Source organism: Citrus sinensis, chromosome 6, assembly GCF_022201045.2.
Source record: "Citrus sinensis cultivar Valencia sweet orange chromosome 6, DVS_A1.0, whole genome shotgun sequence".
In the NCBI taxonomy this organism is placed as follows: Eukaryota; Viridiplantae; Streptophyta; class Magnoliopsida; order Sapindales; family Rutaceae; genus Citrus; species Citrus sinensis.
The window spans coordinates 24338581-24353567 of NC_068561.1; the positions used below are offsets into that span (position 1 = coordinate 24338581).

At 34.0% G+C, this 14987-nt stretch overlaps 2 protein-coding genes across 2 annotated transcripts; one reads left to right on the forward strand and one right to left on the reverse strand.

Annotated features, from left to right (window-relative positions):
• The first annotated feature begins 8453 nt into the window (after positions 1-8453).
• Positions 8454-13139, forward strand: LOC102608825 (conserved oligomeric Golgi complex subunit 6). The gene is made up of 11 exons (XM_006482343.3): positions 8454-8739; positions 8833-8885; positions 9004-9151; positions 9250-9357; positions 10071-10138; positions 10469-10592; positions 10679-10825; positions 10944-11201; positions 11282-11566; positions 12010-12153; positions 12429-13139. Exons 1-11 carry the CDS (start codon positions 8530-8532, stop codon positions 12924-12926), a joined length of 2043 nt encoding a protein of 680 aa, XP_006482406.1. The 5' UTR covers positions 8454-8529; the 3' UTR covers positions 12927-13139.
• A 157-nt stretch (positions 13140-13296) lies between these two features.
• On the reverse strand, positions 13297-14299 carry LOC102609115 (stress-response A/B barrel domain-containing protein UP3). Its single transcript, XM_006482344.4, has one exon. The coding sequence runs from the start codon at positions 14198-14200 to the stop codon at positions 13427-13429; it is 774 nt and encodes a 257-aa protein (XP_006482407.1). The 5' UTR covers positions 14201-14299; the 3' UTR covers positions 13297-13426.
• Between the last annotated feature and the right edge of the window lie 688 nt (positions 14300-14987).

The window sequence follows — 14987 nt, forward strand, 5'->3', positions numbered from 1 at the left end:
TTGCCCTTGGTTCCGTGCGTGCATGCATGCACATATGATACTTCTACTATCTATAACTAACAGTCGAATTTTGTGCGAATTAGTTATTTAACGACATTATCGCGTTAAATTTAAGCCAAAAGAAAAAGTTTCAGGTCTCAACACAGGAGAAGATTTTTTTTTTTTAAAAAAAGCTGTAGAAGAATAATAATATTCTCAAAAGAGGGGCCTGGTTTCAAGAAACTAATTAATAAAGTTATGATAGTGTTTAGCAGAGAAAGCATAATACTAAAGATGAAACGGATTGTCAAAAGAGTTAGTGAAATAAATTAAAAGTGAAAGCAATGATTCCTTTTCCATGTAAAGCAAAAACTGATTCTTTCAATCTATTCTCTTCCTCTTTTTAATTAATTTACTGTAGTCTTCAACATTCGTATCACCGAAATTCGATATGACCATTGCTTATCGTTTATATATTATTATCTCTAACTAATATTAATCACCTGAAGATGCTCTATATATGCTATGCTAAGCTAAGTCATCTCTCTAACTTTTATTATTTTTTTCCCTTAGTTTATTTTCTTATTTTATGCTGAATAAGAGAGAGACAAATGATTAAAGGAAAAGAAACCCCAATCTGATTCCAATTTCTGTCTCTAAAATATATAGATATATATTTTATTTGCAGAGCACTAAGAATGAAAGAAGTGTAATGGGGGGGGGGGGGGGGGCGAAAGTGGAGCCAGCCTTTTCAATGATCAAAGACTTGAGAGTTTTGGCTACTTCACATTATTGGGTGCGCATCATTTTTTTGAGTGCACCCCTTTCTGCGCCCTCAACTTGTATATATATTATGCGTTCAATAAGATTTTTCACTTTTTCTTGTGTTTTATGCTCTTGCTTTTTTGAAATATTCTTTCTCTCTCCATTGTTCTCTCATCATATCTCTAATTTTATCTATACACTATTTAGCTAGCTTGCTTCATTTTTGCATGAATCATTCTCTCTAGTTTTTGGGTATCTTTATTATTAATCAATGACCCTTTTGTGGTTGAGCTAGCATATTATTTATTAGGGTATCTTTACCTTAATCAATGACCCTTTATAGGTGAGCTCTAGAATATTATGCAAACATGTCAAGAATTTTCATTTCACATCAAATTGCAAATGTTGTTTACTGCTAAAAGAGATAAGCAAATTGATCGATCCATGAATCAACCAACCTGCATCCATTATTTTAAACCGGAAAAAAAATCGTGCTTTTAGATAGATAATGAAATTTTATTGCTATCATTATAATCAAATAGAAAAAAAAAAGATTCTCCCAATGCGATCGATTTTGACTAAATTATTCCATAACCATGTGCTTAGCTTGGCAATTCTTTTTCATTTTATCATAGTGGAAGCTGCTCTTCTCTAGATATATTGAAAATGACATGCACTTAGTTTTCTAATTTCACAACTAGATCCGAAGCTATCATTAATTAGATATTTTAACAGTGAATCTCTAAGTGCAACTTTGTTAGTGAATAAGAGAAAAGGTGAGAATTGAGATGATGATTAAAGTTAATGATAATGAAGTGCTAAGTTAATCTCACCATAAATAATTGTATCATTTAAAATAACAAAAGTAATTATTCTTTTTGAAGATATATATAATCATTATTAGATGTGGACTCTGCCCTTAGGATTGTTGATGTATAGTTCTTTTATAATTTTACAGCGCATAAAGGCACTTGACAACGAAATAAAAGGTTAATAAGTTACGAATGTCCATACTTGTGAATAGTCCTTCTTTGATGGACACAAAAAAATTTAAATTTCAAATTGTAGATGACAACTTTCTAAAAATAATATTGTCTAACTTGAAGTAATCATTAAAAAAAAAAAGAACTTCAAGTAATCACTAATTTTCTTTTTCTTTCTTTTTTTTTTCTTTCGTCTTTCACATTAGTTACTAATAGTATTTTCCGAACACTCACATATGAGAATTTATAATTTTATTAAAACATTAAAAATTTAAGAGAAAACCAATGGGCATGCTACAACTCCTACAGATTCATGAAACTCTTTGGAGAGCCGGGAAAAGAATTAAAAATTGAATTAAGAAGTTAAAATTAATGAAAGCGATACCCAGTTTAAAAGTTCTTTATAATTTAAAAATGACTCAAAAATTTTCAAAAAAATATGTTTAAAAGTGGGGCCTGTTAGATGTGTCGTATAAGTGAGTTTGTGAATAGAGTTACCAAGTCGACAAGTGGCAAGCACTCCCGGTTTGTAGTGGCCGCAAGGGAGGTTGGGGGGAATTTTTGGTGTCGTTTTGTGTTTTCATGGATTGCGTTTACACAACCATTCCAATCAAATCATTTGGTGGTGGAGGTGTCCTTATCATCACATCTATCATCTATCATCTGTCATCATTTATTATTATTATTATTATTATTCTTTCAGCTTTTAAATTAATTATTGCATTATGAAATTAACAATGAAAATTGGATTTTCCTCCAAACTTTTCAATCTCTGTTTTCTTTGTCTTTTGTGGTTTAGTCTTTGGTCTCTCTTTCTCACCCTTTTCTCATTATGATTGTTGCTTTAACAACCTTAATCTTTTCGTTGACCCCCTCAAAACTGGTTAGTTATGAATTCTTATTAAGAGAAAGGAAAGATTAAACTCATAACAGAGTGTTCTAATCCTAAAAACTGAATACATTCTAATTTAATTATAAATTTGACAAAATGGTGATATTAATTAATAAATAAATGGAAAGAGATTCTGTTTGTAATCATAAATGTGAAAAATAAACAAATAAAAAAAAAGGTGCTACTTTTTTTTTTTTTTTTTTTTTGGGTTTCTTTGGACTCAAAATGGGGTTGATTGGTTTCAACAAATAAATAACTGAAGCATGGATGTGATGAGACATATTGGTTGTCTCAGTCTCACTGTCATATCTTGCTTTTTGTCCACTGCAAATCTTTCCATGCTTCTTCACACAAATTACCACGCATGAGGGAAAAATCTTTATTGGTTGTCACATCAAATTTGATACGCATTTGCATTTTGTTGATGTAACAGTTCAATAATTGCAATATTCGTGGACTAACACTCCACCCAGTTTTAATCTCTTTGATTTTGATTAATTCCTTTGATTAGCTCTGGCATCTCTTTCTATTTGACTAGTGACGTTAATTACTAGTTTGGAATCTATTCGAATCTGTTCTTAACTTAGACATCTAACCTAAATCAGATGTGCTAGCTTCTAATTTTTTTTTTTTTAAAAGGGAAATAAAATTTCATTAATTGAAAGAAGCAAATAAGGACATAAGTTCTGAAAGGTATGAACCCATCCAAACAATATTTTCATATTTCTCTAGTGCTAACTTAGTTAGAGAATGAGTAATTGCATTACAAAATCTAGGTATATGTTGAACTTTAATCTGATTAAAATTCTTCATTAAGCTTTGAGATGTGCTAGCTTCTAATTAGTTGAAGAAGAAGGAAGAAAAAATCCCCACATATATGAGGAGTAGGAATATGATTGGATCCTACTAGATTAGCTATGTTGTGGCGTAATTTAATTAGATGTCTAAAATGAAAAGGGGTAAAATTTGCTTTCAAATAGTGAACGCTCATTTAAATTACTTCTTGCTTTTGAAAAAAAAAAAAAAGAGTTATCATCCAATTAATAAGTTATATGTTTAATGGAGATTCACATTAATTAAATTATCTTCTTCAGTTCAACAACATAATAATGTTAAAAAAGTTAATCGGAATGAATTATTAAATAATGATGATAAGACTTAGATTGTTAAATCTTCTTATATTCAATTATTTAAGACAAATGTAATGCTTAAGTTAAGTTGCATGCTTACAAGAATAACAGATAGAAAGCAGAAGGGTCAAAACAACATCATTGGAAAGATGCATTATGGTGATTAATAATTATAAATATGCATTAACTTAAAAGGCACTTCTAGATGCGTGCGCGGTTTTTCCACATTGGGTTAAAATGCTAGTAAGAGTTCATTAAGTTAAAGCAACAATTGCATTACGTTTGCAAACTCAAGAAAAAAACAAAACAAAAAGAAAGTCATTAAAAAGAAGGATAAGAAACTGGTCACATGATGAGGGCACAAGTGATATAAATGTATTTGTTTTCAAATAGTTAAAAACAAAATTAAACTACAGTAACATATAGATGAAGTTAAAGGTGTGTGTTGTCGATAGATCTGATGTTTTAGTGAGTGTGATTCACATTAAGCACACCCCATGTGACAGATACCAAAATCATGTCAATATATATCATCAAGATTAAAAAAAAAAAAAAGTTAAAAGATGTGTATGTGATATCAAATATTATTCTCATTAGTGGATATGATGTGGAGGAGGAGAATGACATGTAAGCAATAGAAAATAAAATAATGCAAAAAGCAAGTTAGGGTTTTGTTTTTAAGATTTTGCAGAGAGACAAGAAGAACCCACAAAATCACGCGCGTGCCCTATTGTATGTTTTTTTGATTCTTTGCTTTATTTGGACTCACAAATCACCCACTACTTCATCATCATCCATTATCTAGCATTCTCATGCACATATTTGAAAAACAAAACATATATTTCTTATTTTTAACTTAATTTTTTTTATTTTAATTTTCTTCATGTGATGTATTTAATCTATAATAAATATGAATAAGAGTGTATTTGAAATAATGGTAATATTATAAACTTATACCATTAGGGGGTGTTATTAGTTATTATAAAAAAGAGTAGAGAGTGCAAATGATATATATTGATTACAATAAAAGGAAAATTAGTAATTTCCCATCGATTGAAATTAAAATAGACAATGAAGCTGGAATTTGTCGTACCAAGTGATCGGGTCATGTAGTATGTTAACAACAACATACGGGGAATTATTCAATAGTTGATAGTAAACCATTATGAAGACAAATTCAAGCCAATTTGTAGTATGTAACCGTGTATTAATGGGGGGCTGTAGGGTTGATTTTCTTTTGAATGTTTACAGTAGACTAAGCCAATTTTACGCCAAAATATCCAGATTTTACCATCAAATAATGATTTGTGGTTCTTGACAATAATTGACGTTTTATATATACACGTATATTCATTTATTTATTTACCAATTTTTGTTAATGGAGATGGACAAAATTCAAAAGAAAATTAATTGTTAAACGATCGCGAATTGAGATAGCTAGAACTCTTCGGTTGTTGTATGTGGGACACATATACTGTATGATAATTGAAATCATTATTATGTGGCTTGAAAATCCTTGTTACATATAATTTTATATACAACTTAGAAAGCACGCGCATTAGCCTCTTTTCATCCTCATCCTGGCGTAAGCATGAGACGTACATTAGCACTTAATGATACTTAAATGTGGTTCACATTATGTCATCCTATTAATCAAATAAATTGATAATTAATGGATCATTTTAGGTAGCCGTAGTAGCTTCCACTTGTACACGAGCAAATAGCAACTATTTTCAGTGGAAAAGGCAGGCTTAAACTGAGACCTAAGTAAAATAATAATGTTTTTTCTTTCTGTACACAAATAAAATGCAATCAGATAAAGAACTCAAGTCTTTTTTTTTAAATCACTTCTGTTTATCCACTGTCGATCATCCCACCATCACAGTCACCCGTAGCCGAAATCCACACAGATATCAGATAGCTACTAGCTACATATGGGTTTCGGATCAAAATCATGAAATAGGATTTGTGGATTTTGTTTAGATTTTCTATTTGATTGGCCAATTATAAGTACATTCATTGGTAGGAGTGATAATGGAGAAATTGTGCGGCAAAGACAAAGATATGAGAGAAGAGAAAGCCAGTTGAAAGAAAAGAAAAGAAAAATAGAGTTACTCAAATGTCCTTGCATAAATCAAATATTGTGCGGAATGGTGGGCACTCTTATCTCTCATGCATGATTACGATTACAAATTACAATATGGTTACTTTTGATAGGTCGCTCTTAGAACGTGCACACGAAATCGCATTATCGTCATTACTTTTGGAAATACGATTCTTACCCCTCTTGTTTATCAAAAGCCATCAAAACTAAGAGTCGTCAAAAAAAAAAAAAAAATTATTGTCTCAAAAAAAATTGAATAGCATTGATGATTCTTTTCGATTCAGTTTTTAAAACTAAAAATTCGATCGATTTATATGAGAAAAATTAAAAATTAAAAAAATATAAGGAAAAATAAAGGTTTTAATTCTATTCAGTCGAGTTCAATTTTTAATTTCTATAGAAAATATTGATGGTTCAATTTAATTTGAAACCGAATCGACCAAACTATTGCACACCCCTAATTAAAACCCTTTAAAACCTGCAGTAGCAACTGATGTAGAAGATTGCACTGCATAATATCGGTTTGTTGTGACCCCGTTCAAACCTGCAGCAAAGAGAAGATGAAGATGAAATGAGACAAAGAAGAAGAAGAAAAGGAGATCTCAGTCATCAATACGTTATATATCAGAGATAAATTAAATGGTAATACAACCAAGAACGTTATCAGTTGTCCCAATATATCTAACAGCAAGGGGTTTTAATTTAAAGGGTTTTTTTAATTTATTAAAACATCATAATAATGACTTTTGATAAATAAGAAGGGTTGTTAAATTGAGTTTTTTTTTTTTTTTTAAAGATAATTATAGTTCAAAGGAGATAGTTACATGTTAGTGTAAAGATGCCTCTTTTTTTTTTTTTTAATCATTTTTTAATTCTAATTGTCATCACTTGATTCATTAAATAACACAAACAGATTATATCAACGGAGAATTAATTTTATACTTAATAATTCAACTTTTCATTAAATCATAGTAGAAGAATGCAGCATTTACATTCATACAAATAGCGGTGCAGCCAAGAAATGGAACTCATGGGAGCAAATTTTTTAACCATATATAAATTGCAAACAAGGAGTAAAACATACTAAATATTAGAACTTTAGCTAGAAATCAAGGCGTTAGCATTGGCAACAAAAATGGTCAAATCATAGAAAGTTAAAATATGATTTTAGATATTTATTTTGTTTGTTTTCTAATAATAAGTTCAAATAGATTCCATTCTATTATACATTGGTCTAATAAATTCTATTCAATTAGGTTATCTGGACTTAATTTAAATTTTACAATTGGGCTACAAATTATTATAAATAGACGAGACATTAATTATACTTTCAATTGAACTTAAATTAACAAAATAATTAATCTCACAAGAATAAGTTTGCAATTTCGACTCATGAACACGTCAATCTTTCTTTTGAAATTTTTAGCGGCAACTGCCCCTGCAAGCCTCTTAATGTTTCCGCCACTGCATATAAAAAATATGTATAAATTTTAAGGAATGAGGCCAGGTACATCCTTATTTGTATCATATATTTTTCTATGAATTTAATATAGCCCCATTTGTTCCGCTGTATATTCTTTATAAAGCGGAAAAAAGACCTATGTTGTCCTCCGAAAATAGAGTGTCCAATCCAAGGAAATTAGAATTAGGATATGCATTGTATCAACTTCATCTTATTTCTACTTAAATGCATCTATTGTATGAAAAAGAAATCATTTTAAGTGACCACCATCTGTAGAAACTTGTTCAAAGTTCCGTTGGACTCAGGATAAAACAAAAGATTAGTATTATATATAAGCAGTATGGGCTTGGGTTTAGTGGCCGTAGTCTATAATGATAACATTTCTATACTTTTTAGAATAATTGCTAAATGCGCCACTCAGCCTATAGCCAAGTGGTGAACTATTTGCATTCCTCTCTCAATAAAAAAAATTAGATAAAGGTAAGTATCTTTTTATTAGTTTGTTGGTATAGTATATATCCGTCCAATACTTATAAGAGTAGAAATTTAAACTATGCCATAATATAATTAAGTGATTTCATTAGATGTCCCATATCTTATTTGTATTAAAAACAAAAAAAAAGGACAATTGTTAAATACACTCTGCATATTTCTAATTGTACCCACTAAATGTTACAGTCACCACTTTGGCCAGCACTTTACTCCTTGTGAGCTGACCCGGTGCAAGCGGAGATTAATCTGAGTTGTGGTACATTCAGGTGGGACCCTTTAAAGGTGCCTCCCACAGTTGGGACCCATTCAGGACCACCTCGTGGTTCAAAAAAAAAAAAGAAAGATAATGAGGACTTATTTCTTACACATGGACAAGCTATCTCCTTCTTTAAGATTTTGTAAGGTTGAGGGAATAAAATGCTATTACCCCAACTTTTGGTGATTTCATTAAGGGGTTGGGATCTTATTTGTTACACATGGAAAAAATACGTCCCTATATGAAAATGTATAAAATCTTAGGTGAAAAAATGTTATTATCCTCAAATTTGTTTTAAAGATTCTGTTCATGGGCCTAAAGCCCTAAACAATGAGATTTGGGTCCGGCCCAGTATTTGAGAATTACAAACAGAAACAAAAGTTAACAGAAGAGAAGAAGAAGAGAAACAACAGATCAGTCTCATTCACAGATCGGAGCTGGCCAGTCTGTTCGGGGAGAATCGGAAATGGCATTAGCGCCGGGGCTTTCACGGAAGCTGAAGAAAGTACTAGAATCAAGAACAGAAACTCCCGATCTGCTAGCTTCGCTCAAAACGCTTTCTACTTTCTACGAAGATAACACTCCACACGCGCGTCGCAACCTCAGATCCACCATCGAAAAGCGCGCACTCTCCATCAATCTCGATTTCCTCCAAGCCTCAAGCGCCGCTCAACAAGTAACTCTCTCTCTCTCTCTTATATTCTTTTCTCTCTTTATTTCTCTCTCTTTCTTTTTGTTTTAGTAGGATTTGTTTTTTCAATGATTCTAGGCTCTGGATCAAGTTGAAGAGGAGGTTAATTCGCTCGCTGAATGCTGTGACAGGTTTTTTTTTTTAATCATAAGAGTTTAATTCAATTGTAGTAATTTCTGATTGGTGGTAGCTTTAGCCTGTAAATGCAGATGTGCACGCACAATATTTGATTCATGTTGTGCTTCACAGGATTGAGAAGGCATTGAATAGTTGTAATGCTACCACTGGTAATATTATCGAAACCACAGAGAGGCTCAAGCGGGACCTTGATGTGAATACACAGAGACAAGAGATTGTTTCATGCTTTCTTCGTGATTATCAGCTCTCTAATGAAGAGGTTCAAGATTAAGCCTTTGATTTTGAAATGCACCCGCAAATTGAACTTAAATTACTGTGTTCATATCCATTTATGGTGTTTGTTTGTTTTAATTGTAGATAAATGCACTGAGAGACGAAGACCTAGATGAAAGTTTCTTTAAGGCGCTTGCACATGTTCAAGAAATTCACGCCAACTGCAAAGTTCTGTTAAGGACACATCACCAGGTAAAGTCTCTCTTTCTCTTTCCAATCCAATGTGGGACAATTTTGGACCTTTTATGATAAAACTTGGTTTGAATCATTGAAGTCCAAAGTTATGGAACTAATAATTGACTTAGACTCATTGAAACCCAATGGATTTATAACTATATGAAATTGAAAATTGAAAATTACATTTTAAAACAGGATCAGCAACATATAAAGACTTCTATCAACTGTCAAGACACTTTCTCTTGGCCAAAGGCATCCCTGCTGTCATAAGACCTATGAGTTTAATTCTAGGCTTTCAGACAAGATTAAAGATTAATCTTCTTGTGCCATCACATTCTACCTCTCCTACATCTTTGTACCGAAGGTGGGTAGATTCCCTTTGTGGATGTGTGTTATACAACCGTTCGCATTTCCTCACTAAAGATAGAGCCACATTTTGGTCCAGTATATTTCTGTTTTTGTGTGTGCCAGTGTCAAATTTATATTGAATTCACTTAGTTTGTGATTAAAATTAGTAATTATAGACACCTCCTAGCTGGTCTACTCCCTTTTATTTAGGTATTCTAAGTTTCAGGTACTCAATTTTGACCCTATGTTGAAGATTATTTTTCTTATTCTTGTGTTAATTACTAACTGAGAAGGACCGAGATTTACATGTTTATTTGGCCTCCTTATATTATTATTATTTTTTTACAGAATTAATGATGGTAATTGTGATTCACTTGCAGCGTGCAGGTTTGGAGCTGATGGATATGATGGCTATGTACCAAGAAGGAGCCTATGAGCGCCTTTGCAGGTAAAGCTATATTATGATGGCTATCAGTGCTATATGTTTTTCGGGGAAAAAAAAATACACATGCACTGCTTTGGCTTCTTAGAACTTAAGTTCAGTTTTTCCAGATAAACAATCTGATGGTACTTTAATCTTCATGTAGTTTTCTTTTAGTCCCACTCTTGCTCTGTGGTCTATTACTGAATTTCCAGATACCAGCTTTTGGGGAAGCTTTTGCCTTTTGTAAATCAAATTATGATTTACGTAATTTGTTAATCTTTTATCCAACAGTTATTTGCTTCTATGGTATCTGAACAGATTATATGTAATATGTATTTCGTTCCTTTCTCCTAGGTGGGTTCAGGCAGAGTGTAGGAAACTGGGTGACACTGAGAATCCTGAAGTTGGTGAACTTTTGAAAACAGCAGTTCGATGTCTCAAGGAGAGGCCTGTCCTTTTCAAGTATTGTGCAGAAGAGGTGATTCTTTTTCTTTCTAAGCTTAGTATTAATAACTAAACTATATTTTTTCTAGAAGCTCTTATATGACTTCACTGATTATACAGGTAGCGAATATGAGGCATAATGCATTATTCAGACGATTCTTAAGTGCTCTTACACGTGGAGGGCCCGGCGGACTGCCAAGACCTATAGAAGTGCATGCTCATGACCCCTTACGATATGTAGGAGACATGCTGGGGTGGTTACATCAGGTGTGATGCAGGCCTTTTTTGATGGATTTAACTTTGATCTTCTGATATAGCTGAGTACTTTTCTACATCCGTGAATGAACTTTTACTGTATTTTTTTTATATGTTGCTGTCTAAGCAGGCACTGGCATCTGAACGGGAGCTTGTGCTAGGGTTACTTGATCCAGATGTAGGAGATACTGGGTTAACTGCCAGCCAATTTTCCAAGAGCCAGAATGGATCTGGAAAGACTGATTCAGACCTGACATTTGTTCTGGATAGAATTTTTGAAGGAGTTTGTCGGCCATTTAAAGTGAGGGTTGAGCAAGTTTTGCAATCTCAACCCAGTCTTATAATCTCATATAAACTCAGTAATACCCTGGAGTTTTACAGCTATACCGTGAGTCGAGCTCTATTCCTCTTGTATTCGCTGTTCTCTGCTATGCTCTCTTTTGTCCAACTGTTTGTTGTTTTCTGTAGATATCAGATTTACTTGGGAGGGAAACAGCCCTATGTAATACTCTTTGGGTGCTGAAGGAAGCTGCTCAAAAAACATATTTTGACATTCTGAAAAGTAGAGGAGAAAAGCTTTTACGGTACCCTCCCCTCGTTGCTGCTGACCTTTCTCCGCCTACAGCTGTGAGGGATGGAGTTTCTGTGCTGCTTGAAATAATTGAGACCCATAACAGTACAATGGTTCCTGTGTCAAGAGAAACGCCTGATTTCAATCTGGTTATATCTGCTTTGCTGGATCCTATTATCCAGGTATATTTGTGTTTCGTATTAATTCTCTCAGTTGCATTATATTTAGTGTCAAACTACTTTTGGCCGATTGACAATGGAAAATTTTGGAACAACAATGTTTTGTGCTGCAATCAGGTCTTTGTAATAGAAATGCGGTGCTTTTTGCCTAGGGAGTTGGGAAGAAGGATAAAGAGGTTTCACTATAAACCTTCGAATTGTAACATTTACCTTTGAAATGAGAACTGAATGTTTTCTTTTTATTTTAGCTCTAGTTAAACTCATTCTGAATTTTATATGGGCTGACTAAAGTCAGGCCTTTGTAAAACTTCTTGTTAAACCGTGCTGGTGTTCCTTGTGAAAAATTGTACCAACTCTTCTTTTCCAAAATTTAGCAAAGCAGATAAAAATTCATTTTTCTTGCTAGAATTTAGAAATGATGTCAAATCCGTTCCTTCTATTTGCAGATGTGTGAACAAGCAGCAGAAGCACACAAGTCCAAGGGGGCCGGTCACTCATCGAGAAGAAGACTGAGTTCTGACTCAGGCAATGTGAGTAAATCATCAGTCGATGCAATATTGTCGAACAGCAGCTCCACCCCATCCTCGCAGGTTTGTCCTTACTTGTTTTGTTGCTTTTATCAATGATAATTTTGGGATAATTTTAGTTACTATTAAATTGCAGGTTTTACTAGATATGTCCTTAAAATATTTTGAGCCATACTTATAGAAATCATTGCCCAAAAAAAAAAAAAACACTAATGGCCCAATAGTTAGGATCCAATCTGTTTTTGTGTATGGTGTGATGGAGTTAAGGCTTTAATCTTTGCGCGTGTGTAAATGCTTGATTGTTTTTGCATTCTAATCCCCTAAATGTTTTTTAGCAGAGTAACGAGACCCCTTCTAAGATATTCCTCATCAACTGCTTATGTGCAATCCAACAACCATTGATTGGGCATGAAGTTGCTGCTGAATATGTTAAGAACCTTGGATCAATGATAGATAATCACTTGCGAATTCTTGTGGATAAAGAAGTTGATACCATTTTAAGAAGATGCGGCTTGTTGCCGAAGATGCGTCATTTCCGTAGCAAGGAGGTTAGCCTTCCTCTGGCAGAGATAGAAGACACTTCTCCAACATCTCTTTCGGAGTGTTTAAAGGCATTCTTTGGGCTTGTTTTGGGAAGTGAGAGTTCTCTGCCTGAATTTGAGTTATTGCAGGTCCCAAAATTGCGTTCTGAAGCTTGTATCCAGGTGGCCAGGTCACTTGCTGAAGCTTATGAGCAAATTTACCAGGCAATTATGGACCCCAAGAATGGCCATCCAGACCCCAAGTCCCTAGCTAGACATCCTCCAGATCAAATAAGGACCATTTTGGGAATATGAGGTTGAGTTTTTCACTTTTGGGAGTTAAATACTTGTAATTTTTAATTTTTGTAATTAAATAGGAAATATCTTCATAGCAGTTCAGCGTCACATAGGCATGTTGATGAGTCGCTACCCAAGTGAACAGAAAAGGAGATATTACATTTATATTTTTTTTGTTTTTGAACTGTTTGTTGCTGTAAGTGAAATAATATGTCATCATTACCGTGTGAATTCTTTTTAGGTTAATGTGCTTTCTTTTGCCCAAGGGACTGGGGGTTTGCGCGGGTTTGGATAAAGGAAACAGGGCACAGATATGTCCTCCTTCCCCCCACTCCCCCCCCCCCCCCCTTCTCTAAGCTACATTTCAAAAACAAGAGAGAACAAACAGTAGACAACTAAATGAATTTTGGATTCAAAATGGTTCTCACTTTCATTAAACAGAAATGTTTCAAACCTTTGCAGAATCCAGTCTGTTATTGAAACAAATGAAGACGAGGACTAAGGCTCTGAAAACTTCTTCAAAGACTAGAGGAAGAAAGTGAAGGCACAACATAATCAACGACAACGACACCGTCTAAATAATCCTTCACCTTCTGCTTCTGCAGATTCACCAGCTCCTCATTCGAATCCGCTTCCTCCATCTCTTTCACGCTCTTAAAAACCGCAATGGAAGCAATCGAGAAACCCTTGGCTCGGGCAGAAAAATTTTCTCCGCTAGTAATTTGCTGAATTCCCCCAAAACTCTCCTTAATTCCCTTTATCACCCCATATATCTCATTCTTCGCATCCTCCCCAACACCGTCCTTCAATTTCAAAAACGAGACTCTCACAGCTGACCCCGGAGGTAAGACAATCGGATCGGGAGTTTGATCAGCCTCCCAATCAACGGCCATGATGTCCTTGCAGATCGGCAGCACTGACTCTTTGACCGCGCCCATGTGGTCGGGGTGTTGAGAGTAAGTGTCGAGGTCCTCTTTGGAGCTGTAGCGGCTGTGGAGCATGTGAGTGAAGGTGAAGAGAGATGAACCGTTTCGGAGGACCGGACCGCAGGCTAGGTGTCGGACCGGGTCGAGTGTGACCAGGCCGTTGAGGTTGTTGATCATGGTGTCCACTTTTGACGGGTCGGTCTCGGATTTGACCTTGAAAAGGACGACGTGCTCGATGGTCTTTGACATATTCGCTTCGACGGAGAATCTGAATGACTGGGGTTTTTTCAGGCGTTTGGGCGGTGAGAAAGTTCGACAAAGTGGCGAGAAAAACAGCGGGCGTGATTTGAGTGCAAGGCCAAACATATTAATTGATCTTCTGAGTTGAGTGTGTGATTGAACAACTGCCCAAGCAAATTGCAGGATTCTTTTAGTTTTGTTTTGAGAAATGTTGCACGCGCTACAGCCGCGTGGTTTCTGTTTACTTTTTGGGTTCTAAAAAATGGGCCTCTGAATTTTTAGGAGGGCTGGTCTGGACCATTAGAAAATTTGTTATATGCATGTGGAAGTTTGTGAAACTTAAGAATAAGATTCTGTCACAACATAGTCTACATATCTACATATCCGGTTTAAGACGAGCTGAATCTACTCCAATGTTATGATTACCGATTAGTAATCGAAAATGAGTTAAAATTGAAATAAACTGAAAATCGAAATGAAGGATTAGAATTAAAATAAATTGTTTACTTTAATCATAGGAGTTACATCTACTTTAATGTTGCGTTTATCAATTGGTAATTATAATGAGTTAGAATTAGAATGAATGAGAATCTAAATGAGGAATGAAAATTAGAATTACTTATTTGCTTTAGCCGTAGGAATCGAAATAGATTTTTATAAGTTGTTAAAATGACTTTAGTTGATTGTTTTAATTTATAATAATTGTAATTATTATTGTTGTTATTCAAAATAACGGCTACTACTAGCAGTAGCAGTAGAGTAGTAGTGGTAATAATAATAATTTAATTGAGAATAAAGATGGAATTATGAAATTTGGGATGAGAAGTTAATTTCCAACCCTCATGGAAATTAAGTTTTTGTAGCTTAATATCAAAAACATTTAGGCCTCACTTATTTTTATTTCTATTCCTAC